This window comes from Ornithorhynchus anatinus, chromosome 2 (assembly GCF_004115215.2).
Source record: "Ornithorhynchus anatinus isolate Pmale09 chromosome 2, mOrnAna1.pri.v4, whole genome shotgun sequence".
Lineage (NCBI taxonomy): Eukaryota > Metazoa > Chordata > Mammalia > Monotremata > Ornithorhynchidae > Ornithorhynchus > Ornithorhynchus anatinus.
Genome location: NC_041729.1, coordinates 104,708,734 through 104,736,210, shown reverse-complemented (window position 1 = coordinate 104,736,210; position 27,477 = coordinate 104,708,734). Strand labels below are relative to the sequence as shown.

Genomic DNA, 27,477 nt, shown 5'->3' with positions numbered 1-27,477 from the left:
AGGGAGCCTGTCCACTGAGGCCTTCCACCCCAGGGACGCTGGGAGCTGGTAGAAAGAGTCTCCCTCCAGGCCTGTCTCTTCAGAAACCTTCACAAGCCTCCCATTCTCTTCGAGGCCTATCAAAGCCCTCCCCTCCGAACAAGGCTAAGCCGGGACAAAAAGGCCCGACAGAGTCGATGTTCCAGGCCAGGGGAAGCTTTCCCCAAGAGGCAGACAGATTCGACAGCTAAAAAGTTTGATTCTCTCCTCGAAAATGAAAGAAAGCGAGCTGAGCCTGCCCCGTTAGTACAGAGATGAGCTAGACCAGTTTGTGCAACATATGCCGGTGGGATCTAGCGGTTCTCAATGGGGCTTCTTACATATTTAATTCAGCAGCTAACATTTCTTGTTCCTTTTTTTTTTTAAAAAAAAAGCTTCTCCACTTATTTCGTTTCCACATCGCTAGGTTTGTTTTGGATAGGTCATGTAGCAAGAAGGAATAAGAGAATAAGGTATCTTATTTAGGGGTCTCCTGAACTATGCTCCATAAGGCTCCACTATCCAGAAATAAAATATTATAAAAGGAGAATTTTCTATCTGCCCACTCACTCACTTTAACATGGGAGAGTGACAAAAAAAGTCAATGTCTGCTCACCCCCTCGAGACAAAAAATGGTTTTAATATAGGGTCACTGAAAATGCAAAGGTTTTATAACCCACTATAAAACAGCTCTTTGTCTTGTCTCCACTAATTTCCCAGTGTCACATTTAACAAATCAAGGAAACTGCAGATAATGGGGATGTTTACAGATTAGCCCTCCAAGCCATAAATAACAGGGGATTGCACCCCTTCAAATATTAAGGCAGCTTATCACAGTTTAAGGCCTTTGCTCTTTGAAACGGTGGCTAACATTTTAACCCAGACCCAATTTTTTTTTCCTTTCCTGCCTCTTTGCCCTGACAAAGCACACATTCACAGGAGCCTTTTTGATCAGATTTCACGGTATAAAGAGGTCGGCCAGCACCTCCATCCGGGCTACCAGTCGCTGGGACTTTAGGGAGTTGGGGGGAATCTGGAAGATGCATCTGGCTCGGGCCTTCCTCCTCTTGGTCCTCCTCGTCCCTCTCCTCTCTTTGGGCGGCCTCAGCGCCGACTGCCCCAGGAGATGCAGCTGTGATGCCGCGGGGGGCTCGGTGCAGTGCTTCAGGCTTGTGGGTGTACCCAGTCCCTTGCCTCTCGCCGCCAGGAAGCTGTACATCAGCCACAGCAAGATAAAGCATCTCCAGGTAAGCAGCCATGTCCCATCTGTCCCCGCTTCACCCACCTCTGCTCCTGCTGCGGCCCAGGAAATCAGAGGAACCAGTAAAGATTGCAAAACCGAGAGCTGAGGTTGCAGAGGTTGGGTATTTCCCTTGGATCAGTGTGTGTGTGCATGTGTGGGGGCAACTATGGCCTTTTCAGTCACATGTGTACTTGCAGGTAAATTTTGGGTGCGTGGGGGTGGGTAGACTCATTCATTCAATCGGATTTATGGAGCGCTTACCGTGTGCAGAGCACTGTACTAAGCACTTGGGAGAGTAGAATATGACGACGGACAGACACGTTCAGATGGACTGTAGGTCCCCCTTTGACCTTTTCAGCCACACGCCTACTCACGGGGAAATTTCACCATCAGCAGTGTCTTGCTTGAATACAAAGGGCAACCATATGTTTTATTCCTTTTATGTGAGCCCGTTGTTGGACAGGGACTGTATCTGTTGCCGAATTGTACTTTCCAGGGGATTAGTACAGTGCTCGGCACACAGTAAGCGCTCAATAAATACGACTGAATGAACGAATGAATGTTTGGGGAAGCACAGGGGAGATGGGGTTAACCTTGATGGCGTCCATTCATTTTTGTGATTAAATAAAAGCAAAACAGGAATCATGTGGAAAAGGAGTGTCAAACAATTCTAAGATATTGGGGGGATCAGAGAGTCTCCTAAAAGAAGAGGCTGTTTTTCAGATGCAGTTTTCTTTCATTCCCTGTCAATAATCTCACACTTTGGGATGGGCCTGGGCAGTTGAGCCCACTACAGCGTGGAGGTTTACAATGTTTACATGTAACCTTGTTAGCGTGAGATTACTAGGGTAATATCTGTCCTGCCTAAATTATGCTTAACATATCCTGAACTGTTCAGCAGAAATTCCCTTTACTTTAAAGAACCAATCAATCAGTCAAATTTATTGAGTGCTTACTGTGTGCAGAGCGCTGTACTAAGTGCTTGGGAGAGTACAATACAGCAGGTTGGTAGGCAAGTTTACAGACTAGAGAAGCAGCATGGCCTTGTGGATAGATCACATGGAGCACCAGAGCATAAGAATGTGAGCCAGGAAAACTTTCCGAAATCATCCTTGTTAAGCGCTTACTGTGTGCCAAGCACTGCACTAAGCACTGGGGTAGAAATAGTCCAACCTGGATTCTAATCCTAGCTCCTCCTTTTGTCTGCTGTGTGACGTTGGGCAAGTCTCTTCACTTCCCTGGGCCTCAGTTACCTCATCTGGAAACTGGGGATTGAGACTGTGAGCCCCGGATGGCACAGGGACTGTGTCCAACTTGATTTGTTTGTGTCCCACCCAGCGCTTAGTACAGTACCTGGAACACAGTAAGCATGTAACATATACCATCATTATTATTATTATACCAAAATTATCACTTCCTGTAAAGTAATCTAGGCTCAGTCTGGTAATGTCTGTAGCTTCTATAGAGAGGCAGAGTGGTTTAGTGGAAAGAGCACAGGTTTGGGAGTCAGAGGCCATGGGTTCTAATTCCGGCTCCACTACTTGTCAGCTGTGTGACTTTGGGCAGGTCACTTAACTTCTCTGTTCCTCTGTTCCCTCATCTGTAAAAGGGGAATTGAGACTGTGAGCCCCACGTGGGACAACCTGCTTACCTTGTATCTCCCCCAGCGCTTAGAACAGTGCTTGGCACATAGTAAGTGCTTAACAAATGCCATAATTATTATTACATTGTGTATTCTTTTTTTTTTGATCCAGGCATTTACAAAGTCACTCTCCCTCTCCACCTATCCCAAAATGTCTATTTTTAAAACATTGAATCCTGGACCGAGACTATCCTGGGATTTCACCCTGCCAAACAATTGATGATTTTTCCTTGTGGCCCACAGCTAATGTCCATTCACCCTCCCACTGAGCCCGAGCCCAGATGACTGGGTCAGAGCTGAGCCCTCTTGAGTGCACATCCCTGTGGAGGAGAAGAAGTCAGTGCATGGCCTAGTGGTTAGAAAACCGGGCCTGGGAGTCAGAAGATCATGGGTTCTAATCCCGGCTCTGTCACTTGTCTTCTGTTTGACCTCGGGCAAATCACTTCACTTCTCTGGGCCTCAGCTATCTCATCTGAAAAATGGGAATTGAGACTGTGAGCCCCACGTGGGACAGGGACTGTGTCCAACTCGATTCACTCATATCCACCCAAGCACTTAGTACAGTGCCTGGCACATGGTAAGCTCTTAACAATTGTCATTATGATGATGATGATGATGATTGTGTGATTGTGGGCAAGTCACTTAACTTCTCTGTGCCTCAGTTCCCTCATCTGTAAAATGGGGATTAAGACTGTGAGCCCCACGTGGGACAACCTGATTCCTATGTCTACCCCAGCGCTTAGAACAGTGCTCGGCACATAGTAAGCGCTTAACAAATACCAACATTATTATGATGATGAATTTGTGCATAATAATAATAATAATGTTGGTATTCATTGAGCGCTTACTCCATGCCGAGCACTGTTCTAAGCGCTGGGGTAGATACAAGGTAATCAGGTTGTCCCACGTGAGGCTCACAGTTAATGCCCATTTTACAGATGAGGTAACTGAGGCACAGAGAAGTTAAGTGACTCGCCCACAGTCACACAGCTGACAAGTGGCAGAGCCGGGATTCGAACTCATGACCTATGACTCCCAAGCCCAGGCTCTTTTCACTAAGCCACGCTGCTTCTGAAGCAGCTGAAGCCTGCCCTTTGTGGACTTGGAAACTCAATACCAGCTCCAGGCTTACAGCCTCTAGATGCCTCTCCATCCTGAAAAGAGAGTCATCCCATCTCTGTTTACTTCCCAGCCAGGAGTGATTAGGTCCAGCGATCAAATCTGGCTAGAGCTGTAGGCAGTCAGGAAAAACACACCTCTTTAAAGCCATGAGAGGCTAAAGTGCTTCCTCTGAGAAGAGCAGATCCCCTATTGTGCTAGAGGGTTCAAGTGATTGTGCTTCTGAAACGAAAGACAATTCTGTTTGGGAACCAGAACAGTGAGATTGTACCCGATAGTGAAATCAATGGCTTAATGAGCCGACTTCTCAACTGCACAAACTCCCCCAACCAAAGATGGGCTTCCCTGAAGTTTCCCATTCCAGTTTGTGATTTACAGGGAGCAGCCTCGCTTCGTGGATAGAGCATGGGCCTGGGAGTCGGAGGACCTGGGTTCTAATCCTACCTGTGCCATCGTCTGCTGTATTATGTTGGGCGAGTCACTTAACTTCTCTGGGCCTCAGTTACCTCATCTGGGGATTGAGACCGTGAACCCCACATGGGTCAGGAACGGTGTCCAACCCTATTTGCTTGTATCCACCGCAGCACTTAGTACAGTGTACAGTACTTAGTACTTAGTACAGTACGAGAAGCAGCGTGGCTCAGTGGAAAGAGCATGGGCTTTGGAGTCAGGGCTCATGAATTCGAATCCCAGCTCTGCCACTTGTCGGCTGTGTGACTGTGGGCAAGTCACTTAACTTCTCTGTGCCTCAGTTCCCTCATCTGTAAAATGGGGATTAAGACTGTGAGCCCCACGTGGGACGACCTGATTCCCCTCTGTCTACCCCAGCGCTTAGAACAGTGCTTGGCACATAGTAAGCGCTTAACAAATACCAACATTATTATTATTACAGTGCCTGGCACATAGTAAGTGCTTAATACCATAATAATCATTATTATTATTCTTTATGCTTCATTTTCCTCATTTATAAAATGGGGATTAAATCTTACTCCTTCTGCTTAGGCTGCGAGCTCCAAGTGGGACAGAACTATTTATTTTGTTAATGAGCTGTACATCCCCTTGATTCCATTTATCTTGATGATGTTGTCTTGCTTTTGTTTTGTTCTGTTTCTCTCCGTCTCCCCATTTTAAACTGTGAGCCCATCATTGGGCAGGGATTGTCTCTATCTGTTGCCGAATTGTACATTCCAAGCACTTAGTACAGTGCTCTGCACATAGTGAGTGCTCAATAAATACTATTGTATGAATGAATGAACTGCGACCCACCTGAATATCTTGTATCTACTCCGGTGCTTAGAACAGTGTTCGGCACCTAGTAAGTGCTTACATATGTCATTATTATCATCATTATTCCACAAGTATATGGTCCCTGAGACCACTGAAGACATGGAAGTATAAAGACAGAGGGGAATTCCTTGAAGCTAGTTTAAATCACTTAGGAGGATTTTGGCATGTTTGGGAACCACTCACATACCTCAGGACCTCTGATTATAAGGAGAAGGGTGGGTGAACTCCAATCAATCAATGAATGATATTTATTGAACCCTTACTGTATACAGAACCCTACTAAGTGCTTGAGAGAGGACAATAAAACAGATTTGGTACAGATTTGGTAGACACCTTCCTTGCCCACAAGGAGCTTGACGGTCTACAGGGGGAGAAGTTATCAGGGAGAGATCTGGAAGTTAGAGCCGCAGGTACCTTTTTTTATGGCATTTGTTAAGCATTCACTATATGCCAGGCACTGTATTCATTCATTCATTCATTCAATAGTATTTATTGAGCGCTTACTATGTGCAGAGCACTGTACTAAGCTCTTGGAATGTGCAAATTGGCAACAGATAGAGACAGTCCCTGCCCTTTGACGGGCTTACAGTCTAATCGGGGGGAGACAGGCAGACAAGAACAATGGCAATAAATAGAGTCAAGGGGAAGAACATCTCATAAAAACAATGGCAAATAAATAGAATCAGGATGATGTACATCTCATTAAACAAAATAAACAAAATAAATAGGGTGATGAAGATATATACAGTTGAGCGGACGAGTACAATGCTGAGGGGGTGGGACGGGAGATGGGGAGGAGGAGAGGGAAAGGGAGGAGAAGAGAGTTTAATGATATAATAATAATGTTGGTATTTGTTAAGCGCTTACTATGTGCAGAGCACTGTTCTAAGCGCTGGGGTAAACACAGGGGAATCAGGTTGTCCCATGTGGGCTCACAGTCGTAATCCCCATTTTACAGATGAGGGAACTGAGGCACAGAGAAGTTAAGTGACTTGCCCACAGTCACACAGCTGACAAGTGGCAGAGCCGGGATTCAAACTCATGAGCCCTGACTCCAAAGCCCGTGCTCTTTCCACTGCGCCACGCTGGTTTAGCTGCAGAGAGGTGAAGTGGGGGGTAGAGGGAGCAGAAGGAAAAAGGGGGGAGCTCAGTCTGGGAAGGTCTCTTGGAGGAGGTGAGCTTTAAGTAGGGTTTTGAAGAGGGGAAGAGAATTAGATTGACGGAGTTGAGGAGGGAGGGCATTCCAGGCCCGCGGGAGGACGTGGCCCAGGGGTCGACGGCAGGATAGGCGAGAACGGGGGACGGTGAGGAGGTGAGCGGCGGAGGAGCGGAGCGTACGGGGTGGGCGGTAGAAAGAGAGAAGGGAGGAGAGATATGAAGGGGCAAGGTGATCGAGAGCCTTGAAGCCTAGAGTGAGGGACCAGCAAATTTTCATAACCCATTAGCTATTAATGCAAAAATGCTTTCCTAGCATGGCATCACTCCCAACCCAACCAAAGATGTGAAAACCAAATGGCATAATCTTCTGGTCTTCAAGAATAACAGGCCTCCCAGGTTTTTGGTTGTTGTTGGTGGTGATGACGGTAAGTTTTTTTGGTTATTAAGCGCTTCCTATATGCCATGCACTGTACTAAGAACTGGGGTAGATACAAGATAGTCAGGTTGGACCCACTTCGTGTCACCCATGGGGTTCGCAGTCTTAATCCCCATTTCACAGATGAGGGAACTGAGGCCCAGAGAAGTGAAATGACTTGACCAAGGTCACCAAGCAAACAAGTGGTGGAGCCGGGATTAGAATCCAGGTCCTTCTGACTTCCTGGCCCGTGATCTCGATTCCTGTCTACTTGTTTTGTTTTGTTGTCTGTCTCCCCCCGCCTCTACTGTGAGCCCGTTGTTGGCAGGGATTGTCTCTATCTGTTGCCGAATTGTACTTTCCAAGCGCTTAGTTCAGTGCTCTGCACACAGTAAGCGCTCAATAAATACGATCGAATGAATGAATGGTCTCTCCACTAGGGCACGCTGCTTCTAGGTTCTCCACATAGATGCGAACGACGCACTGATCCTTAGGGGAAGTAGAATCGAAAGTCTCTTTCGTTGTATTGACTCAGCAAGGTTATTGACAAGAGTACGGGTCATTTTCAGTTCAAGAAGCAGAGGGACTGGTTTGATTAATAAGCAAGAGATTTACTGTTTCGGTCATCCTCACCACCTGCAACTTTCAGACTGTACATTATTGATCGAAAAATGACTGCCGTGTCTGGCTCTGCATTGATCCTCACGATCAACGCTCAGCAAGTCCGTAATTTGGGAAAGTCTGCGATCCATAGATGCGGAGTTATTTAGTCACGTTGAAATGATTCATGAAAATGAGAAGCAGCATGTGGTAGAGAAGCAGCATGGCCCAGTGGAAAGAGCCCGGGCTTGGGAGTCAGAGATCATGGGTTCAAATCCCAACTCTGCCACTTGTCAGCTGTGTAACTGCGGGCAACTCACTTAACTTCTCTGTGCCTCAGTGACCTCATCTGTAAAATGGGGATTAACTGTGAGCCTTATGTGGGACAACCTGATTACCCTGTATCTACCCCAGTGCTTAGAACAGTGCTCTGCACATAGTAAGCGCTTAACAAATACCAACAGTATTATTTTTAGTGGTAGAGCACAGGTCTGGATGTCAGGAGGACCTAGATTCTCATCCCTGCTTTGCCACCTACCTGCTGGGTGGCCTTGGGCAAGTCACTTAACGTCTCCGTGCCTCAATAACCTAGTCTGAAAAATGGGGAATAAGACTGTAAGCCAATGTGGCTTAATTTGTGTGTATATGTCCCAGTGCTTAGTACGGTGCCTGGCACATAGTAAGTACTTTTTGAAAAAAAAATGGGTATTTGTTAAGTACATAGTATGTGCCAGGCACTGTACTAAGTAAGCTCTGGGGTCCATATCCCACATGGGGCTACTCAACAAACACCATAAAAAAAAAATGGCCTGAATTTTCCACAACCAATCCTGCTCCGATCCCCAGAATTAAAGTTATTCCAGGTCATACAGCCAAATTCTTCTCTTCACAGTGTAGTTCAGTAGCAAGAGAACTAGACTGTAAGCTCAATGTGGGCAGGGAATGTGTCGACCAAATCTGTTACATTGTACTCTTCTCCCAGCACTTAGTACAGTGGTCTGTGCACAGTAAGTGCTCAATCAATACGATTTGAACTTTCACACAACCACCGCTCATTCTCCTTCCAGATTCAGCAGCTCCTGCAGTCCCTGGCCAAACCATTTCCTCATATCACTTGAAAACCCTTCACCAGCATCAATCAGACTTGCCAGGCAGGAGGGCCCGGCGGGGCCAGCTCTGTGCTGTCTAGCAACACCACACACACTCGCAGTGTGGGCTAGTGGATAGACTACGGGCCAGGGAGTCAGAAGGACCCCCGACTCGCTCTCTTTGCTCTTCCCCCCTCCCAGCCCCACAACACTTATGTACATATCTGTCATTTATGTATCTGTAGTGATGTCCGTCTCCCCGCTCCAGCCTGCAAGCTCCTTAGGGGCAGGGAATGTGTTGGTTTGTTTTTGTCTTCGCCAAAGTGCTCTGAAAACAGTAAGCGCTCAATAAATAGGATTGAATGAATGCATGAAATCCCAGCTCCATCATTTGTCTGCTGTGTGACTTTAGGCGTGGCTCAGTGGAAAGAGCACGGGCTTTGGAGTCAGGGCTCATGAGTTCGAATCCCAGCTCTGCCACTTGTCGGCTGTGTGACTGTGGGCAAGTCACTTAACTTCTCTGTGCCTCAGTTCCCTCATCTGTAAAATGGGGATTAAGACTGTGAGCCCCACGTGGGACAACCTGATTCCCCTATGTCTACCCCAGCGCTTAGAACAGTGCTCGGCACATAGTAAGCGCTTAACAAATACCAACATTATTATTATTATTATTATCCTCTGAGCTTCGGTTACTTCATTTGTAAAATGGGGATTAAGCCTGCGAGCACCATATGGAACAGGTACTGTGTCCTACCCGATTGCCTTCTATCTACCCCAGTGCTTAGTACAGTGGCTGGCACATAGTAAGCGCTTAACAAATACCATTAAAAAAATGGGGAGCAAGGACCATTTTCACAGCAATACGTCCCCTGGGCCACTTGCCAAATCACAATTTTATGACCTAGAGGCAATTTGTGATAATTTTCTAGTTGATATATATATATTCCAGATGAGCTATGAGTTGTGAATGAAAATCAACCGATATACATGAAAAGTGAACATTGGGCAATAATTACCCCCTCTCGGTTTGCTTGTATACACCCCGTCGCTTAGTACAGTCCCTGGCAGATAGTGCTTAATAAATACCACAATTATTATTATTAATTGTTCACAGAGTGATTAGTTTCCTCGTCCGTAGGTGCCATTCTCCACACGGCCCTTACTAGTCCAGGGCACTGAGAGCTACTGTAATATGCTTGATGACAGATGGCAGAAAACCAAAGGATTATTGGTGAAGGAGAAATGAGTACATCTCATCAACACTGATAAAAATCGAAGTTCAACCATAGACTAAACTGATTGCTGAAAAACTGGAATAAGGTTAGAGTAAGGGGCTGGGACCCAGACAAGAGTAAGTGTGCAGGCATTTGATGATTGCTTTAGGCAACTTAATAATAGTCGTAATAGGATTTATTAAGGGCTTAATCCGTGCAAAGTACTACTGCAACTGCTAGGAAAAAATACATGACTTAGTAATGGAAAACAGCATGGCCTTGTGGAAAGAACCCGGGCCTGGAAGTCAGAGGACCTGGGTTCCGATCCCGGTTCTGTCACTTATCTGCTGTGTGGCCTTGGGCAAATCACTTCACTTCTCTGTGCCCAATTATCTATAAAATGGGGATTAAGACCGTGGGCCCCATGTGGGACATGGACTGTGTCCAACCTGTTTAGTTTATATCTACCCCAGTGCTTAGTACAGCGCCTAGAACCTAGTAATCACTTAACAAACACCACTAACAAAAAAAAAAAAATTAGACAGGGTTCCTGGCTGTTGAGGGGCTCACGATCTAGAAATAAAGAGGGAAAGGGGACTGGTGACAGGCACAAAAGAAAAAAAAGTACACAAAAAACAACATAAAAGATGAGGACAGGGAGAACTACAAAAACTAAATAAAAACTTTAAGGGAATCTGGCTAGAAGGCAAGAGTTTCGGGCTTCTCACGGCTCAGAGTCTTAACAGTCGCCTCCATGGTGGTCGCCAGAGCTGTGGCCTTCCCAGCAAGCTGTGCTTGGTGGAGGCAACCTGGTGTTGCTGCTTCGGCCCTTCCCTCTTGGACGAAGCCATGCAGGCAGGGCTCAAGGCCCGGTTTTGACAAGATGATGGGGCGGCCCAGGCTGTCGGTGAGGAGACTCGGCAATGGTGGACTGGGCACATGTAACCACTGCTTCTGATGGTGGAGGTTTGATGATCGCACACGATGATGCTTACACTATTAGTTTCTGGAGGGCCAGTGGTTTGTAGAGGTTTATCGAATTGCCCGACTCTTCACTCCCCACCCATTTTTCCTTTTTTTTATGGTATTTGTCAAGCACTTACTATATGCCAGGCACTGTACTAAGTGCCGGGGTGGATACATGCTAATCAGGTTGGATACAGTCCATGTCCCTCTTGGGGCTCAGTCTTAATTTCCATTTTACAGATGAGGTTGCGGAGGCAATGGAGAAATGAAGCATTCATTCATTCATTCAATAGTATTTATTGAGCGCTTACTATGTGCAGAGCACTGTACTAAGCGCTTGGGATGAACAGGTCGGCAACAGATAGACGGTCCCTGCCGTTTGACGGGCTTACAGTCTAATCGGGGGAGATGGACAGACAAGAACAATGGCAATAAATAGAGTCGAGGGGAAGAACATCTCGTAAAAACGATGGCAACTAAATAGAATCGAGGCGACGTACAATTCATTAACAAAATAAATAGGGTAATGGAAATATATACAGTTGAGCGGACGAGTACAGTGCTGTGGGGAGGGGAAGGGAGAGGTGGAGGAGCAGAGGGAAAGGGGGAAAAGAGGGTTTAGCTGCAGAGAGGTGAAGGGGGGGTGGTAGAGGGAGTAGAGGGAGAAGGGAGCTCAGTCTGGGAAGGCCTCTTGGAGAAGATGAGTTTTAAGTAGGGTTTCCGACTTGCCCAAGGTCACACAGCAAACAAGTGGAGAGGCTGGGATTAGAACCCAGGTCCTTCTAAGTCCCAGGCCTGTGCTATATCCATGAGTCCGGTTACAGTCTAGTTCAGGAAGAGATAGGCTCAGAGAGGCCAGAGTTGACCTGACCGAGAAGGCCCCAGAGGGGATAGAGGACTCTCCAGGGTCTTATGTTCCTCTTCAGTGGGAAGGGTAGAGTTTGGTCTGGGGCCTCTGAGACTCACCATGGCTGGGGATTATTATTATTATTATTACTACCATCATCATTCTTGTTAAGCACTTATTATCTGTCAAGTGCTGTTCTAAGATAGATACCAATTAATTAGGTTGGGCTCAATCCCTATCCCACATGGAGCTCACAGTCTAAGTAGGAGGGAGATCAAAGATTAAATCCCCATTTAATACCTCATAAGGAAACTGAGGCTCAGAGAAGTGAAATGACATGCCCAAGGTCACAGCAGGCCAGAAGTGAAGCCGAGATTGGAACACGGGTCCTCCGACTCCCAGATCCATGCTCTTTCCAATAGGCTAGGCTGTTCCCGATGGTCTGGATAAGAGCATAAGATCATGAGCAACATTATTAGTGACTCACTCCCATGATTCATTCAACCCAGAACTCTGTCTCCAACAGAGTCAACAGGATATTTGGAGGAGCTGTTTCAGGGTGCCGTAAGCCAGTGGAAAAGCACAAGACTGAGAATCAGGTGACCTGGGTTCCAGTCCTGCCTCTGCAGTCTGCCCGCTACGTGACTAGGCAAGTCACGTAGCCTCTCTCTGCCTCCATTTCCTCATCTGAAAAATAAGGATAACCTACCTTCTCTCACCTGCTCTTAGAGCTTGAGCCCCCGTGTGACACAGAGACTGTGTCTGATCCTGATTCCATTCTATTCACCACAGTGCTTAGTCCAGTGTTTGACCCATAATAAGTAGTTAATAAATACCACCATCATCATATTAAAGAAACATTTACTTGGATCTAAGGGCTAAGATCATCATAATTAATAAATACCATCATCATCATATTGAAGAAACATTTACCTGGATCTAAGGGCTAAGATAATCAAATTAGACACCATCCCTATCCCACATGGGGCTCAAAATCTAAGAGGTAGAGAGAGTTACATTGTACACTGTACTCTCCCAAATGCTTAGAACAGTGCTCTCTACACACAGCAAGCACTCAAGAAATATGATTGATTCATCTATTGATTATCCCCAGTCTATCGATGAAGAAACAGGCCCAACAAGATGAAGGCATTCGTCCAAGGTGTCCTCCAAGAGGCCTTCCCTGACTAGGCCCTCTTTTCCTTTTCTCCGACTCCTCCTGCATCACCCTGACTTGCTCCCTTTATTCATCCTCCCTCCCAGCCCTACAATTTATGTACATATCTGTAATTAATTTATTTATATTAATGTCTGTCTCTAGAGTGTAAGCCAGTTGTGGGCAGGGAATGTGTCTGTTAAAATGTCGTACTCTCCCAAGCGCTTAGCACCGTAAACGCTCAATAGATACGATGGACTGACCCAGCAGGCCAGTGGCAGAGTTGGGACTTGAAGTTGGCTTTTCTGACTCACAGTCCTGTATTCTTTCCACTAATCCACGCTGCCTCTAGGCACCCACCCTTATTAATAATATTTATTGAGCCCTTGCTCTGTTCCAAGCACTTAACTGAGCACTGGGGTAGAGACAAGATAACCAGGGCAGACACAGTCCTTTTCCCTCAGACACAGAGTCTAAGTAGGAAGGAGATAAGACACTGACTCCCCATGCTACAAATGAGGAAACTGAGGCACCGAGAAGAGAAGCGACTTGCCCAAGGTCACACAGAAAGTAACTGGCAGAGCTGGGACTAGAACCCACATCCTCTGACTCCCAGGCCTGTGTTCTCTGCAGTATATCGTGCCGCTTCCTTCACTGTTGGAAATTCCCCTAACTTTCCTCCTCCATCTGTAACTTTCCACCTAGTAACTAATTTTGGCCCTTGCATTTTGGATTTGCAGCTTTTATTCATCCCACCCTCAGCCCCACAGCACTTATGGACATACCTCTAATTTATTTATTTCCATTAATATCTGCCTTGCCCTCAGACCGCAAGTTCCACTGCGAGCAGAGAATATGTCTACCAACTGTTATATCGAACTCTCCCAAGTGCTTAGTACAGTGCTCTGCACACAGTCAATGCTCAACAATTGCCACTGATTGATTTGATCTTGATTTTGTTACACTTTATAGCAGTGAGAGCACCTGAATTTTCTAATGACAATCTGAAAATAATAATAATGGTACTTGTTAAGCACTTACTATGTGCCAAGCACTGTTCTAAACATTGAGATAGATACAATTTAATCAGGTTGGACACAGTCCCTGCCCCACATGGGGCTCCCAGTCTTCATCCTTACTTGACAGTTGAGATAATTGAGGCCCAGAGAAGTGAAGTGACTTGCCCAAGGTCACACAGCAGACATGTGGTGGAGCTGGAATTAGAACCCAGGTCCTTCTGACTCCCAGGTCCATGCTTTTTCCACTGAGCCACTCTGTTAAATGGAAACTGGATACTCCAGTTTTAGTAAGTGACTGGAATCTTTAGTGGAAGCAGGGCCAAACAGTCAGGACCTGGCCTGAAAATTCATTCATTCATTCAATAATATTTATTGAGCTCTTACTATGTGCAGAGCACCGTACTAAGCGCTTGGAATGTACAAATCGGTAACAGATAGAGACAGTCCCTGCCCTTTGACGGACTTACAGCCTAATCGGGGGAGACCGACAGACAAGAACAATGGCAATAAATAGAATCAAGGGGAAGAACGTCTCATTAAAGCATAACATCTCATCAGTCAGTGATATTTATTGAGCACTTAACTGTGTGCAGAGCACTGTACTAAGCACTTGGGAGAGTAATATTAATAATAATAATTATGGTATTTGTTAAGCGCTTACTAGGTGCAGAACACTGTTCTAAGCCCTGGGGTAGACACAGCGGAATCAGGTTGTCCCACTTGGGGCTCACAGTCTTCATCCCCATTTTACAGATGAGGTAACTGAGGCACAGAGAAGTTAAGTGACTTGCCCAAGGTCACACAGCAGACAAGTGGCAGAGCCGGATTAGAACACATGACCTCTGACTCCCAAGCCTGTGCTCTTTTCCACTAAGCCACACTACTTCTCTACAATATAACAGAGTTGGTAGACACGTTCCCTGCCCACAGTGAGCTTATCCAAGACAATGGCATAAACAGACTGTGAAGAAACACCACTGATGTGCCCCAATTATTTATCTTGTCTTATGCCATCGAGTCGTAACCAACCTATAGTGACACCACAGACACACCTCTCCCAGAACGCCCTGCTTTCCATCTGCAATCATTCCGGTAGTGGATCCATAGAGTTTTCTTGGTGGAGATCTGGAAGTGGTTTACCATTGCCGCCTTCCGTGCAGTAAATTCGAGTCTCCAACCTCGACTCTCTCCCATGCCGCTGCTGCCCAGCATGGGTGAGTTCTGACTTGCGGCAGATCGCCTTCCACTCGCTAGCCACTGCCCAAGCTGGGAGCGGAATGGACAGGCCTTTGCCTGACTTTCCCTCCCACAGCCGAGACAAGTAGAGTGCTGGAAACTCTCCAGGTGTGACTTTGAGAAGAAACCCCAATTATAAAGACTATTTATTATTATTGTTGTTGTACTTGTTAAGCACTTATTACGAGCCCAACACTACTCTAAGTACTGGGGTAGATACAAGTTAATCAGGTTGGACACAGTCCCTGTCCCACATGGGGCTCACAATCTTAAAACCCATTTTATAGATGAGGTAACTGATGCCCAGAGGAGTTAAGCAAGCGGATCCTCAGCTGAGGTTTTAAAGCTTGGATTTGTAACGTCTTCTATTTCGGTAGCTCTCTGACTTCAACAGTATGTCTCACCTGGAGGAATTTACCCTGCTGGCCAGCGGAACCGAGTCCATCGAAAACAACACCTTTCAAACCCTGAGCAGCTTGAAGACCCTGGAGCTCTGGAAAAACAAATTAAGACGCATTCCCAGCCTCCTCCCGGCCAGCCTCCAAGTGCTGAAGCTAAATGACAACTCGATCAGCGTCCTCCGGGAGTCCGACTTCGAAGGCCTGGTGAAATTACAAGTGCTTGAGCTACGGAACAATATGGTCTCCACTCTCTCCTTCCGCACGCTTTCATCTCCCAGCAGTTTGCAGAGCCTGGTTCTGGATGGCAACGGTCTGGAGTCTTTCTCCGGGCCTCCTCACCTTCCCTGTTTAAAGCATCTCAGTATGGAGAAGAATCAGCTGCGCTTCCTCCCGCCCGGCTTCTTCGCATCTCTGCAGCACCTGCGGTTTCTCAGTTTAGCGGGCAACCTGCTGACCAGAGTCCCCGTTGACCTGCCTAAGTCCCTGCTCTCTTTAAAGCTGGAGAGAAACCGGCTCAAAGCGGTGAAGTTTCGGGACATAAGGCACTTGGAGAACCTCTCCCATCTCTTCCTCTCGGACAACCTGCTCTCTTCGATTGACGGGGCCCAGTTCCTTGCCAATCTGACGACCCTGGAACTGTCTCAGAATCAGTTTCGGGCTTTGCCTAGCAGGCTGCCCTCCAGGCTGCAGAAGCTGGACTGCAGTAACAACCAGATTCAGAGAGTTACAGCCCAGGACTTCCACGGATTGAGAGAACTGAAGCATTTGTTCCTGGACAACAATATTGTGAGCTTGTTCGAAGCTGGGGCCCTCCAGAAGTGTGGGCAGCTTTCTAACCTGGCCTTGGAACAGAACCTACTAGTGTCTATCCCACTCAGGCAAGTGAATGTTATTATTTGGCTACCATTTCCAGTCCTCTCTCAGAAGCACACCTGGAGAGTTTCCTGTATTCTACCAGTCCTGGCTATGGGAGTGAGAGTCAGCAGAGGCCTACCCATTTCACTCCTAGCTTGGGCAGTGGCTAGCGAGCGGAAGGCCATCTGCTACAAGTCAAAACTCACCCGTGCTGGGCAGCAACGGCATGGGAGAGTCGAGGGCGGACACTAGTTTACTGCGTGGAAGGCGGTAATGGTAAGCCACTTCTGTATTTTTACCAAGAAAACTCTGTGGATAAACTACCGGAACGATTGCAGATGGAGGTGGGGCGTTCTGGGAGAGATGCGTCCATGGAGTCGCTGAGGGGCAGAGGCGACTCGACAGCACAAGACGAGACGAGACCATTTCCAGAGATCAGTCCTGTCTATCTGTTAGTTCCGTTTTGCTGGCAAGGAACTCCTGGAGAAATTCCAAGTAACCCAAGGAGGTCAGGTCAGAGCGTTTACTTTCTTGAGACTTCTGTGACACTGATGATCCCGATTCCGGATGAAAGGAAAATCCTTTTCTATGACCTATGTGATGATATTCACCTCCCAGCTGGGGAATAGTGTTCTGGCTGTTCATAAATTCATAGATTCTTAAACTCACCAGTGACACAGACTGTAGACTCTAGACTGTAAGCTCATTATGGGCAGGGAATGTGTCTGTTTACTGCTGTATTATACTCTCCCAAGCTCTTAGTACAGTGCTCTGTACACAGTAAGGGCTCAGTAAATACGACCAAACGTAGAAAGAGCTATAAAATGAAGCTACGCAAAAAGGAGCTATCACAGGGACTTCTGTAATATAAATAAGTTATTGCTTCTTTTATTGTGCAATCCTAACTGAGCTGAATGTAATACTTCCCATAACATACCATTTTCCCAACTGCAATCAGGGTTTTGAAATAGATTAGGGGGATGACCTCCGTACACTGGTTTATCGATCTGGCTGGAGGTTGTGAATTTGCTAGAAAGCTGCTGCCTGCTTCTTATTTTAGAGGTTCCCCGCCCTCAGATCCAATTGATCTCAACTTTCAGAATGGATCGCAGGGTCGGTGTGAAACAGTTTTTGAAAAAGTCTCAGAAATGAGGGTGAAGAACGTCCTGCTGGAAAAGCGGCTCCCAGGTCCCAACCTGTAGACTGGGAAACGGCACGGGGACAGCTGGCTTGGGATCAATCAATCAGTCATATTTATTGAGCACTTACTATGTGAAGAGCACTGTACCAAGTCCTTGGGAGAGTACAGTATAGCAGGGTAGGTAGACACGTTCCCTGCCCACAGTGAGATTACAGTCTAAGGGGGGAGATGGACATTAATAGAAATGAATAAATTATGGATACGTACATAAGTGGTGTGGAGCTGAGGGAGGGGTGAATAAAGGGAGCAAATTCAAGTGCAAGGGCCATGCAGAAGGAAATGGGGAGAAGAGGAAATGAGAGCTTAGTCGGGGAAGGCCTCTTGGAGGAGGTGGGCTTTCAGTAAGTCTTTGAAAGTGGGGAGAGTGATCGTCTTATTTTGTTAATGACATGTACATCACCCTGATTCTATTTATTTGCTATTGCTTTAATGAGATGTTCTTCCCCTTGATTCTATTTAATGCCATTGTTCTTGTCTGTCCGTCTCCCCCGATTAGACTGTGAGCCTGTCAAAGGGCAGGGACTGTCTCTATCTGTTACCGATTTGTACGTTCCAAGCGCTAAGTACAGTGCTCTGCACATAGTAAGCGCTCAGTAAATACTACTGAATGAATGAATATGAAGAGGGAGGGTGTTCCAAGCCAGAGGCAGGATGTGGGTGAGACATGTTGGCAAGATAGATGAGATGGAGATCCTGAAATCCCAGCAAGGAAGGGTTGGGATATGCAGATTTCTGGCTGCCCTTGTGGCTTTCCTAATCACAGAAAGCCTCAGGGGCTTTGCTGGCAGATTGATTTGTGAACTGCTTTTACATTGGTATTGTTACAACATTAAGAAAACCTGTCTGGGCCCGGCATTTAGGGAAGGTTATACCCATTCACTTATAAGAGTAATAATAACAATAATTGTGATATTTAAGTGCTTACTATGTGCCAAGCACTGGGATCGATACTAGGTAATCAGGTTGGTTACAATCCCTGTCCCACCTGGGGCTCACAATCTCAATCCTCATTTTACAGATGAGGTAACTGAGGCACATTCAATCGTATTTATTGAGCGCTTGCCATGAGCAGAACACGGTACGAAGCCCTTGGGAGGGTACAGTACAACAACAAACAGATACATTCCCTGCTCACAGTCTAGCGGTCAGAGAAGCTAAGGGACTTGCCTAAGGTCACACAGCAGATACGTAGCTCTACAGCCTGCTCCCTAATCACGGGCAGAGAGGCCGATCAGGCCAGCCCGCTAAAATGAAGGCCCCGCCCCACCCCGCCACTTCTACAGCAGCTGGGACTGCAATCTTTTTCGGAACGGACAGCATCAGGGGTGCGGAGGTTATTTTGGACATTGGGTTGGGTCTCATTTCCTTTCAGGAAGCCACACGGTAGCTCTCAGGACATAGGCTGAGGGAGAGGGCTCAAACACAAGAGAGCAACGTACTCTGGGGGCTTAGGGAGGGAGAAGAGACAGACACCTATGGTCGATCAATCACCCAATCAATCAGTAGTATTTATTAAGCGCTTACTATGTGCAGAGCACTGCATTGAGGGCTATAGTACAGTGGAATTGGTAGACGATCCCTGCTCTCTAGGCTAGTGGGGAGTTTCCAGTTGACGTTCCACCAGTCCCTCTCGTTATCCTGCTTCTAATCATCTCTCAAGAATTTTCAGGCTCCGAAGCAACGTGGTGTAGACGAGAAGCAACTTGGCCTAGTGGATAGAACACGGGCCTGGGAGTCGGAGGGACCTGGGTTCTAAACCCAGCTCAGTCATTTGTCTGCTGTGTGAACTTGAGGAAGTCACTTTATTTCTCTCTGCCTCAGTTACCTCATCTGGGGACTAAGGCCGGGAGCCCCATGTGGGACAGGGATTACCCCAGTGCTCAGTACAGTGCCTGGCACATAGTAAACACCTAACAAATAGGAGTCTAGTAAGGAGTTTTCAGTTGACTCTGCACCAGCTCCTTCGCTGTCTTGCTTCTAGCAGCATGGTGTAGTGGATACAGCGTGGGCCTGGGAGTCCAAAGGTCATGGGTTCTAATCGCTGTTCTGCCACTCTTCTGCTGTGTTTCCTTGGGCGAGTCACTTCACTTCTCTGGCCCTCGGTTCCCTCATCTGGAAAATGGCAGTTGAGACTGTGAGCCCCACATGGGGTAGGGACTGTGTCTACCTCGATTAGCTAGTATCCATCCTAGCACTTAGTACACTTAGTATCCACCCTGGCACATAGTAAGCACTTAATAAATACCAGTATTATTATTAATAATAATAAACTAAAACTATTCCCAAGGTTGCCTAATGGCCCTGGCTTTGCATCCAGAAGGCCATGGGCTCAGTCCCTGTCAGCACTCTGAAGGAGATAGCAGCATGGCAGATGGCAGGATTCTCACCAAAATCCCCCAACCCACCATCACCGGCCAACTGCAGTGGGGAAGAGTGGGATCAAGTTGGTTTGGATTCGAAGGCAAGAATAAACGAAACACTTCCAGGTCGTGCAAGGGATAAGCAGATACTAGTCTAAGTAGATAAGCAGCGTGGCTCAGTGGCTAGAGCCTGGGCTTGGGAGTCAGAGGTCGAGGGTTCTAATCCTGGCTCCGCCACTTGTCTGCTGGGTGACTTTGGGCAAGTCACTTCACTTCTCTGGGCCTCAGTTCCCTCATCTGTCAAATGGGGATTAAGTCTGTGAGCCCCACGTGGTACAACCTGATGATAATGTTGGTATTTGTTAAGCGCTTACTATGTGCAGAGCACTGTTCTAAGTGCTGGAGTAGACACAGGGGAATCAGGTTGTCCCACGTGGGGCTCACAGTCTTAATCCCCATTTTACAGATGAGGGAACTGAGGCACAGAGAGGTTAAGTGACTTGCCCACAGTCACACAGCTGACAAGTGGCAGAGCTGGGATTCGAACTCATGAGCCCTGACTCCAAAGCCCGTGCTCTTTCCACTGCGCCACGCTGCTTCTCTAACTGATCACCTTGTACCTACTCCAGCACTTAGAACAGTGCTTGGCACATAGTAAGCGTTTAACAAATACCATCATTATTATTATAAATGATCAGAGAAGTACCTAAATTAATTTTCCTATAGTTAGCATTTAGTCCAATTCAGCCACAAGCAACTATACCATTTTTCAACTTAGGCGAACCAGCGTGGCTTAATAGAAAGAGCCCGGGCTTGGGAATCAGAGGATGTGGGTTCTAATCCCAGCTGTGTCGCTTGTCTGCTGTGTGCGTTTGGACAAGCTGCTAAGGTTCTCTGTGCCTCAGTTCCCTCATCTGGAAAATGGGGATCAAGACTGTGAGCCACACATAGGGCAACCTGATTACTCCGTATCTACCCTAATAATGATTGTATGTGTTAAGAGGCTCACTATGTGCCAGGCACCGGGATGGATACAAGCAAATCAGGTTGGACACAGTCCCTGTCCCATGTGGGGCTCACAGTCTCAACCCCCATTTTACAGATGAGATAACTGAGGCCCAGAGAAGTGAAGTGACTTGCCCAAGGTCACACAGCAGACACATGACGGAGCTGGGATTAGCACTCATGACCTTCTGACTCCCAGGCCCTTGCTCTATCCACAAAGCATACTGCTTCTCCACTACACCTTCTCTAGGTCCCTACTTAAACTGTGAGCCCCACGTGGGATAACCTGATCACCTTGTATCCCCCCCACTGCTTAGAACAGTGCTTTGCACATAGTAAGTGCTTAACAAATGCCATTATTGTTATTATTATGTAGCACAGGGACTGAGTCCAGACTGATTAGCTTGTAACTACCCCAGTGCTTAGAAAAGTGCGTGACACTTAACAAGTGCACTTTACAAGTACCATCAAAATGATGGCATCTATTATGATGAAGGAGAGTTCCTCGAAAGCTCTCTCAGCTGTCTTCCAAACTTTTCCAGGTGGCTCTATCCTTCAGCAGCTGGTGTGCATAAAATTGAATTGACTTTGGAATCCACTTCAAATTTAATTATTATTGAACTGTTAGAAATGTATGAAATGAATCTGCTTTTTTTGTTAAGCATATTTTGTCCCACTGCTTGTTAGAAAATAATGAAAATAATGAAAACCAAAACAAATAAGACTTTAAAATAGTATACACACTTTCTGTTGTACATACATCTGCTGTTGCGCATAGCCAGGTATTTGCATATTAACATATACTTGCAGGTCAAGTTTTGGTTTTTTTGGATGGTACCTGTTAGGCGCTTTCTATGTGCCAGGCACTGTACTAAGAACTGGGGTAGAAACAAGTTAACCAGGTTGGACACAGTCTCTGTCCCACTCGGGGCTCACTGTCTTAATCGCCATTTTGCAGATGAGGGAACTATAAATGGAAGTTAAGGGACCTACCCAAGGTCACACAGCAGACAAGTGGTGGAGCCGGGATTAGAATTGGGGAAGCAGCGAGGCTCAGTGGAAAGAGCCGGGAGTCGAACCCATGACCTCTGACTCCGAAGCCCAGGCTCGGCATGGGTTCGACTCCCGGCTCTGCCACTTGTCAGCTGTGAGACTGTGGGCAAGTCACTTTTCTCTGTGCCTCAGTAACCTCATCTGTAAAATGGGGATTAACTGTGAGCCTCATGTGGGACAACCTGATTACCCTGTATCTCCCCCAAGCGCTTAGAACAGTGCTCTGCACATAGTAAGCGCTTAACGAATACCAACATTATCATTATTATTATCCACGACCTTCTGACTCCCAGGCCTGTGCTCTGTCGGCTAGGCCATGCTGCTTCCCTAAACTTCTCCTAGTTCTAAAATGGTGGTGGTCTCATAAATTCTGGCAAAAAGGAAAATCTTGGGTGTCTGACACTACGGGCATATGTGCACCCTCCATTTTTTCTGGCACCATTCATTCATTCATTCAATCACATTTATTGAGCACTTCCTGTGTGTGGAACACTGTACTAAGCGCTCGAGAGACTACAGTATAACAATAAAGACACGTTCTCTGCCCGCAATGACCTTACGGTCTAGATGGGGCACCAGAGTATCCTTTCTCCAAATAGGCTCATGTCGTTGGACAAACATTTCCCAATTCCTTACCAACATCCTAGCCAAAATATGTAGTGAAAACAAGTGATCTGGCCGAACTGGGTTCATTCATTCATTCAGTCAGTCGTATTTATTGAGCGCTTACTGTGTGCAGAGTACTGTAATAAGCGCTTGGAAAGAACAATTAGGCAACAAATAGAGACAATCCCTACCCAACAACAGGCTCACAGTCTAGAAGGGGGGAGAGACTGGATCTAATGTAGTAAGCACTTGGGAGAGTACAAAACAACCGTCGGCAGGCATTTGTTTATGGTGTTTGTTAAGTGCTAACTCTGTGCCACGCACTGTTCCCTATCCACAGCGAGCTTACAGCCTAGAAGGGGAGACAGGCTTGAGCAGACATTTAAAGATGCTTCATCTGTAAAATGGACATAGTAATAGCTGCCCTTCCCCGCCTCACAGGGATGAGGACCGAATGAGATTAGTAATGTAGGAGTATTTTGGAACTATGAGAGCGCTCTGTTATTATTTATGAATTATGAAAAAGATAAGTATAATTTTATTCTACAAGAGGAACAAATGAGAGATATTGGGTTTTACTCATCACAAAATTGAAGGACAAATTTTATAGCACTATTCACTGGGGTGGTCATTTTTATGTTTTTGGATTTAAACAAGTGAACAAGAAATAAAAACTCTGAAATTTTAGAGTGGAGTTTGAATACGCAGGTGTTATTTTCCTTGCAAAACCTTCCTCCATTCAGAGCTTCATCAAAAAATAACGGCAGAGGAGGAATGGCTGACTAGATGGAGAATAGCTGACAAGGCACAAGAACAGCCCCGAAATATTTGGAGCTCATGGTGGACCATTAAGGAGATTCCGAGTCAGCAAGGAAACAAGTTATTTTTGAACAAACCTAACCTGATACTGGAATATCCTAGAAGGGTAAAAGTGTTCTTTGCCAGAATTGGAAGTAATGCTTTGGTTACACTCACTAGTATTAATAATAATATTTGTTAAGTGCTTACTATGTGTCAAGCACTGATCTGAGCACCGGGGAAGGTGCAAGATGATCAGGTCAGACACAGTCCCTCTCCCACGCAAGACTCACAATCTCAATAGGAGAGAGTCCTGGTATTGATTCCTCATTTTACAGATGAGATAACTGTGGCTTAGAGAAGTGAAGTGACTTGCCCAAGGTCACACAGCAGGCACGTGGCAGAGCCTGGATCAGAACCCAGATCCTCTGACTCCCGGGCCCGTGCTCTTTCCACAAGGCTGCCCTGCTTTTCTATTATAACTTCTCAGGTCCAGTTCCGTGGCTGTAACCATTCAAGAAATACTATGGATTAAGTGACGCATTTAGAGATACATCTCATGAGAAGAAATTAGAGAACATCCAGAGAAGAACATCAGCACATGATGAAAACATTAGGATGCAAGACTATGTTGTGCTAGACCCATGATTTATCCAACTGAATGACTCTGTCTCCAACAGCAGCAGAGCCAAGCCCCTTGGGAGAACCATATGACAGTTGCCCTCTGGACACCCATCCTCATGGTTATTAGTAATAATAATATAACAATATAATTAATAACTGGTGTATTTGTTAAGTGCTTACACTATATGCCAGACACTGTACTAAGCACTGAGGTAGATACAAGATAATCGGATAATAGTCCCTGTCCCACCGAAGGCTCCCAGTCTCAATTCCCATTTTCCAGATGAGGTAACTGAGGTGCAGAGGAGTGAAGTGACTTGCCCAAGGTCACAACAGACATGTGGCGGAGCCGGGATTAGAACCCAGGTCCACCCGATTCCCAGGCCGGCACTCTATCTGCCAGGCCACGCTGCTCCCATACTAGGCCACGCTGGAACGGGCTTTCCAACGCCCCTAATTTTCCTTTTAGTAACCCAATTTAGACCCATGGATAACCATCTCATAACTCGTTGCTCTTTTCAGCTGCGAGCTCAATCAGTGGTATTTTTTGAGCACTTACTGTGTGCAGAGCACTGTACCGAATGCTTGGGAGAGTACAGCAGTGTTAGTAGATATAATCCCTGTCCACAAGGAGTTTAATCTACCGGAGGAGTGTACAAACTCCCTGTCAATCTCCTAAACTTCCCAAAACAAGAATCTGAGCCGCCTGGCCTAGTAGAACGAGCCCTGATCTGGGGGGTCAGAAGACCTGGGTTCTGATTCTGCCACTTGCCTGCTGAGAGATCTTGAGCAAGCCGCTTTACTTCTCTGTGCCTCAGTTTGCTCATCCGTATAATGGGGATTAAATTTTCCTACCTAGACTGTGAGCCCCATGAGGGACAGGGACTTTGCCTGTCTGGATTATCTTGTATCTACCCCAGTGCATGGCCCATATTTAAGCACTTAACAAATTTTACACATCATTATTAGTTACTTTATTCATTCAATTGTATTTATTGAGCGCTTTACTGTGTGCAAAGCACTGTAGTAAACACTTAAGCGCTTACTTTACCCAATGAAAGGTTTAAGAAGCAGACTGCTATTAATGATATTAAGAGAAGCAGCTTGGCAAGAGAAGCAGTGTGGCCTAATGGATAGAGTATGGACCTGGGAGTCAGAAGGTCCTGGATTCTAATCCCAGCTCCACTATTTGTCTGCTGTGTGATCTTGGGCAAATCACTTCACTTCTCTGTGCCTCATTTACCTCATCTGTAAAATGGGGATTAAGACTGTGAGCCCCACGTGGGACTGGAACTGTGTCCAACAGTTTGCTTGTACGGGACTGGGGCGTATGTTTTCTCATCTTGTTCTGTTTTTGTCCAGACTTCCCAACACGTTAGCCAGGCTGGATCTGAAAGGCAACAGGATTCGGGACATCGGTGAGCAGGAAATGAGGGACTTGAAGCAGCTCCAGGTTCTCAATCTCCGGAACAACAAGCTCTCCGCCTTAGACCTCCGAGTGCTGGAGAGCCTGCCTCGCCTCCGGCACCTGTACCTGGACGGAAACCCTTGGAATTGTACTTGCGACCTTCTCCGAGCCAGGAAGGTGCTGACGGCCCGGGGTACCGATGTCAGAGGAGGACAGTGCACGGCGCCGGCCGAGAGCCAGGGGGAAAACTGGATGTCCTCAAAGAAGATCATGCAGCAGTGCGAAAGCCATTTCCACCAGCCTGAAAAAGCCAAAGAGCTAAGGAAGAAGGCTAAAAGTGAAGACCAAATGAACACGGATGATGATTATTACGATTATGAACTAGATTACGAGTGAAGCCGGGGTGAAACTTCTTGTTACTGTTTCTGGTTTCCTTAGCTCCACGGACACACGGTAATACTCTAGGACAGGACAGAGGATCATCCGTTTCGTTAGGTGAAACTTGAGAGTTTGGTTTTTTGTGAAGGGACGGGGAGGTGGGTGGCCGGGGTTGTGGGGTGAGAAGTCGGGAAGAGGATTTGGAAGTATGTAATGTCTTTTTGTCACCCATTTGGCTGTTTGTACTGAATCCTCCTCTGCTGTATTGTTGTATTCTCCCATGAGCTTAGTACAGTGTTCTGCACACCGTAAGCGCTCAGTTAAGAGGATTGATTGATTGTAATAATAAAGCAACCACTGCAAGATGTAGAATATGAGGTTTACGTGTTCAGTGGGACTGTCAGCTAACTCTACCAAAGTCTGGAGAATAATAATAATAACTGTGGAATTAGTTAAGCACTTTCTATGTACCCAGCACTGGGTGGATACAAGAAAATTGTGTTGGACGCAGTCCCTATCCCACACAGGCCTCACAGTCTCAAACCCCATTTGACAGATGAGGTAACTCTGTGCCTCAGAGAAGTGAAGTGATTTGCCCAAGGCCACACAGCAGACAAGTGGCTGAGCCAGGATTAGCACCCATGACCTTCTGACTCTCAGGCCTGTGCTCTCTCCTCTACGCCATGCTGCTTCCAGTGGAGAATTGAGAGGGTTTTGTCTCGTCTTATCCTGACGTATCGTCTCTGACCCGTAGCGACGCCGTGGACACATCTCTCCCAGAACGCCCCACCTCCATCTGCAATCGTTCTGGTGGTGGATCCAGAGAGTTTTCTTGGTAAAAATCCCCAAGTGGTTTACCACCACCGCCTTCCGTGCAGTCAGCTTGAGCCTCCGCCCTTGACTCTCTCCCCTGCCCCCGCTGCCTGGCACCGGTGAGTTTTGACCTGTAGCAGATCGCCTGCCACTCCCTAGCCTCGGGCCAAGCTAGGAATGGAATGGACAGGCCTCTGCTTGACTCTCCCACCCGTAGTAGAGACTGGAAGAGTACTGGAAACTCTCCAGGTGTGACCCTGAGAGGAGCAAAGAGGGTTTAGGCGGGAGGAAATCCAGGCTGGGTCTCCCGGTTACAGTGCACAGTACGGAGATCCATTTTTTCTAATCTGATTGGTGCCGCGGGATTCTGCACTGAGAGCAGAAGGGGTGGGGGAGCCCTGGGACATCACCAGGGGCCCCCCATTGATAATAATATAATAGAAATAATTACGGTTTTTGTTAAGCACGTACGCACTTACTATGTACCAGGCACTGTACTAAGTGCTGGGGTGGGTACAAGGAAATAGGGTTGGACACAGTCCCTGTCCCATGTGAGGCTCATAGTCTCAAGAAATGCAGGGTGAATTCCACTCCTCAGAGTCCTTTCCTCTGACCCCTACTACTCCCAAGGAGAATTCATATCTCAACCGTAACTGTTGCTCAAGAAATGGAGCAAGCGAAGAGGGAAGAGAAGGCAAAGGAGAGATTAGGAAAGTAATCTGAGATCTTGTTAACTCTGAAGCTGCCCTTTCAGGTTTCCCTTTATCAACCAATGAATCAATTTTTTTTATTAATGGTTTTGTTAAGTGCTTACTATGTATCAGGCACTGTACTAAGTGCTAGGGTTGGTACATGATAATCAGGCTGGACACATATAGGGCTCACAGTCTTAATCGCCATTTTACAGATGGGGGATCTGAGGCACAGAGAAGTGAAATGACTTTCCCAAGGTCACACAGCAGACAGT

The 27,477-nt window shown here is 46.6% G+C and overlaps 1 protein-coding gene across 1 annotated transcript; it reads left to right on the top strand.

Annotated features, from left to right (window-relative positions):
- Window positions 1-1,058: 1,058 nt before the first annotated feature.
- LOC100087738 (nephrocan-like) lies at window positions 1,059-25,839 on the top strand. Its single transcript, XM_029046455.1, has 3 exons — window positions 1,059-1,265; window positions 15,386-16,287; window positions 25,274-25,839. Exons 1-3 carry the CDS (start codon window positions 1,059-1,061, stop codon window positions 25,713-25,715), a joined length of 1,551 nt encoding a protein of 516 aa, XP_028902288.1. The 3' UTR covers window positions 25,716-25,839.
- The last annotated feature ends 1,638 nt before the right edge of the window (window positions 25,840-27,477 follow it).

Bases quoted from the DNA above. Each gene is read 5' to 3' on its own strand.
- LOC100087738 (XM_029046455.1), top strand. From the start codon at position 1,059: ATGCATCTGGCTCGGGCCTTCCTCCTCTTGGTCCTCCTCGTCCCTCTC. The intron at 1,266-15,385 runs GTAAGCAGCCAT...CTATTTCGGTAG, and splicing joins GCAAGATAAAGCATCTCCAG to CTCTCTGACTTCAACAGTAT. The intron at 16,288-25,273 runs GCAAGTGAATGT...GTTTTTGTCCAG, and splicing joins CTAGTGTCTATCCCACTCAG to ACTTCCCAACACGTTAGCCA.